At 51.7% G+C, this 4,143-nt stretch overlaps 1 protein-coding gene across 1 annotated transcript in view; it reads right to left on the bottom strand.

The window, feature by feature from the left end:
• Nucleotides 1-386: 386 nt before the first annotated feature.
• stk33 (serine/threonine kinase 33) overlaps nt 387-4,143 on the bottom strand; it is a gene marked incomplete at its 3' end in the record, with an annotated part of 9,970 nt that continues 6,213 nt past the window's right edge. The window contains exons 8-12 of the mRNA XM_084437350.1: nt 3,290-3,402; nt 2,889-2,974; nt 2,538-2,783; nt 1,460-1,555; nt 387-596 (exon numbers count right to left, since the gene is read on the bottom strand). Of these exons, the coding sequence (XP_084293476.1) occupies nt 387-596; nt 1,460-1,555; nt 2,538-2,783; nt 2,889-2,974; nt 3,290-3,402 (751 nt within the window). The remainder of the gene's footprint in view (nt 597-1,459; nt 1,556-2,537; nt 2,784-2,888; nt 2,975-3,289; nt 3,403-4,143) is intronic.

Genomic DNA, 4,143 nt, shown 5'->3' with positions numbered 1-4,143 from the left:
CTGGAAGGGAGACTTCAGTCTCGCTACAAAGCGGACAGTTTGACCAATAGCAAATCAGGCAAGGGTCAAATCTAGGCTGGCTTGATCCTGTGACATGCTGCTAGCCCCTCTGAATGCATTCAAGCGGTCGCTCACCTGACCCCCTTATCTCACACCCTACTCACCTCTCTGCCGGCTGGAAACCCCAACCCCAATAAAAAATAAAAGTACAGTGTATCGTTCTGCGTGTAGGAAAGAGACGATGTCAGTCCAGGACTGGAGGGAGGGTGTGTGTGTGAATACTGCTCAACTCGTGTCTGGTCAGGATCATGTGTCCAGCAGTCACGCCACCCCCCAGGGAACACCTTGGTCGGGGAGGGGGGTGGGGGTCCTGTCCTTTGGCACGCCTAGGAGCTGTTCTTGGGCCTGGGGGAGCAGCTCCCTGGCTGGGGGCCATGTGGGGCGGGGGGTTTGGGCCCCTTGGCCTTCCCTGGGTGGGACGTTGGTTTGGGAGGAGGCCCCGCTGGGGGGGAGGAGGCGCAGGTCTCGCTCTGGTCCTGAGGACTGAGCCGCTTGGCGCTCGGCTGCCTGAGGCGTTTACCGCCACCTATGTGGGACTGCAGAGATAAGGAACTCACATTCATCTCACACCAGGCCAACACAGACACACACCGTCACCAACACCACCCCCAACACCACCCCCAACACCATCCCCAACACCATCCCCAACTCTACTGAGCAGCAGCTGCTGCAGACCAGGGCTGGCCTCTAGTTAGGCTGGTCCGGGGGGGAAATGTGGCGCCATCTAGTGGTGACTTCATATCGAAAGTACCATGGTGACAATAATAACAGCAGAATACCAGCTTTTTACTCCAACTAATCAACAGTTCGTTCAATTGCGAGACTAGATTTTGTCTTGGCGTTTTATCGAAAGGAGTGTGGTCTAAGTGGAGTCTGTGTAAAGTACATTTACCAATAAACTGAGAAACATATTCAAGGACTTTGATTTAGCGTACGTTATAAAATGTCAGGGGGCCTATAAGAGACCAGTCTGTAGACACCAGTCTGTAGACACCAGTTTGTAAAGACCAGTCTGTAGACACCAGTCTGTAGACACCAGTCTGTAGAGACAAGTCTGTAGACACCAGTCTGTAGAGACAAGTCTGTAAAGACCAGTCTGTAGACACCAGTTTGTAAAGACCAGTCTGTAGACACCAGTCTGTAGAGACAAGTCTGTAGAGACAAGTCTGTAAAGACCAGTCTGTAGACACCAGTCTGTAGAGACAAGTCTGTAAAGACCAGTCTGTAGACACCAGTTTGTAAAGACCAGTCTGTAGACACCAGTCTGTAGACACCAGTCTGTAGACACCAGTCTGTAGAGACAAGTCTGTAAAGACCAGTCTGTAGACACCAGTTTGTAAAGACCAGTCTGTAGAGACCAGTCTGTATGTGTGTCTGTGTAGACTCTTAAACAGCTCACCTGTGATGTGCAGGGCGTGAGGGAGTTCCAGGCTTTCACAGACCCGTTGGCTCGTGTGCTACTGGGCGCTGAGGCCGCCACCTTCTTCTTCTGTCTCTACGGTGGGATCGGAGCGAGAGGGGGGAACATGAGAACACGTACCTGGCTAGAATGACCCTAAATAATCAATCAGTCCAGAACCTTGGTCTGGTAGCTCAGCACTTAAAGCACTGTAAGTATATTTAAGACGCTGTGGGTTTGGGCGACATCACTAACACATCAGCTAATTGAGCCTGCAGACAGGAGGGCGGCAGGTCACCTCAGTGCGTGTAACGTGAAAAGGCTTGGTTGAAACATTTTCCTACTGCGGTGTCGGTCAGATCACAAGCTGAACACCTCTGTAGTGTGTGTGTGTATGTGTGTGTGTGTGTGTGTGTGTGTGTGTGTGTGTGTGTGTGTGATTGTGTGTGTGTGTACGCACAGGTCGTCTGGCACAGCCCTGCTTTCTGTCCCCAGAGTTAAAACAAAACATGGAGAAGCAGCGTTCAGTTTTTATGCCCCACATATCTGGAACAAACTTCCAGAAAACTGCAGGTCTGCTGCAACTCTCAGTTCTTTTAAAACAAGCCTGAAGACTTTTCTTTTTGCTGCTGCTTTTTATTAAATCAAATAATTATTTATTCATACACTGCACTGTAACTTTTATTCCTGTATTTTATTTTTCCTGCATTTTGTTTTAAATGTATTTTTTTTGCATTTCGTTTTATATGATCTTTTATGTGTTGCACTTTGTCTTGATGATTTTAATGTCTCATGTAAAGCACTTTGAATTGCCTTGTTGCTGAAATGTGCTCTACAAATAAACTTGCCTTGCCTTGCCTTGCCTTACGCACGCACGCACGCGTGGTACCTGTTTGGTGGGGGGGAGGGTTTGCTGGTACCTGTTTGGTGGGGGGGAGGGTTTGCTGGTACCTGTTTGGTGGGGGGGAGGGTTTGCTGGTACCTGTTTGGTGGGGGTGGAGGGTTTGCTGGTACCTGTTTGGTGGGGGGGGAGCGTTTGCTGGTACCTGTTTGGTGGGGGGGGAGCGTTTGCTGGTACCTGTTTGGTGGGGGTGGAGGGTTTGCTGGTGCTGCTGTCCGTCTCTCCCTCGTGGCTGAGCTCCGCGATGCTCTCCGGCTGGGCCCGGGCCTCCGGCGTGGGGCTGTCCTCGGAGCGGCTCAGCGAGAGCTGGCTCAGGACCTCCGCCACCTCCTCGCTCCCCTCCTCGCCCCCCTCGGGGGCGTCCCGGAACAGACGCATCATCTCCAGCACGTTGGTGGGCGTGGCGGGCGTGTTGGTGTCACCCTGGGCGAGAGAGCGTGTCACAGTCACATAAGAGTGCCTCCTGGAACTCGTGTGGGTGTGTTTACAGCTGCTCGCTGCAGCCAGCAGGGCCGGGCGGTTCCTTACTGTGATCCAGGGGTTGTCCAGTAGCTCGCTCGCCGTAATGCGGTGGGCGGGGTCAACTTTCAGTAGGCAACACAACACCTTTTTTGCTAGTGAGAGAAGAACCAGAAAAATTGGAACTGAACAAGGTCATTTAGAAATAGCTGATAAGGAATGGATAGTTTAGATATTACTTCAGTGCGTGTGTGCGTGTGTGTGTGTGTGTGTGTGTATGTGTGTGTGTGCGTGCGCGTGTGTGCATGTGTGTGTGTGTGTGTATGTGTGTGCCTGTGTGCGTGTGTGTGTATGTGTATGTGTGCGTGTGTGTGTGTGTGCGTGTGTGTGTGTATATGTGTGTTTGTGTGTGTGTGTATATGTGTGTGCGTGTGTGTGTGTGTGTGTGTGTGGGATGCTCATGAGGTCACCTGCATGGCTGATGTTGTCCCAGACCGGACCAGCGAACGTGAGCTCTCCCTTCTTTATCATCTCAAACAGCTTGTCTTCACTGCTGGACATGAAGGGAGGCTCTCCACACATGCTGGAAGAGAGACCGGAACATCACTCACTCACACTCACTCACTCACTCACTCACTCACTCACTCACTCACTCACTCACTCACTCTCCCTCACTAGTGAGCAGAGAGATTAGTGAGCAGAGAGACTAGTGACCAGAGAGACTAGTGAGCAGAGAGACTAGTGACCAGAGAGACTGGTGAGCAGAGAGACTAGTGACCAGAGAGACTGGTGACCAGAGAGACTAAATGGTAAATGGACTGCACTTATATAGCGCTTTTCCACCTTAGCGGCACTCAAAGCGCTTTACAATGGCCTCTCATTCACCCATTCACACACACATTCACGGCAGCTGCCATGCAAGGTGCTAACCTGCTCATTGGGAGCAATTTGGGGTTAGGTGTCTTGCTCAAGGACACTTCGACATGTGGACAGTCAGAGCTGGGATTCGAACCACTGACCCTTCGATCACTGAACGACCCGCTCTACCAACTGAGCTACAGCCGCCCTCTAGTGAGCAGAGAGACCGGTGAGCAGAGAGACTAGTCAGCAGAGAGAACGGTGAGCAGAGAGACTAGTCAGCAGAGAGACCGGTGAGCAGAGAGACTGGTGAGCAGAGAGACTAGTGAGCAGAGAGACTAGTGAGCAGAGAGACTAGTGAACAGAGAGACTAGTGAGCAGAGAGACTAGTGAGCAGAGAGACTAGTGACCAGAGAGACTGGTGGGCAGAGAGACTAGTGACCAGAGAGACTGGTGAGCAGAGAGA

Source organism: Borostomias antarcticus (assembly GCF_949987555.1).
Source record: "Borostomias antarcticus genome assembly, chromosome: 4".
Classification (NCBI taxonomy): domain Eukaryota; kingdom Metazoa; phylum Chordata; class Actinopteri; order Stomiiformes; family Stomiidae; genus Borostomias; species Borostomias antarcticus.
Note: the sequence above shows the minus strand (reverse complement) of the source record. Positions and strands in the feature narration are given on the sequence as shown.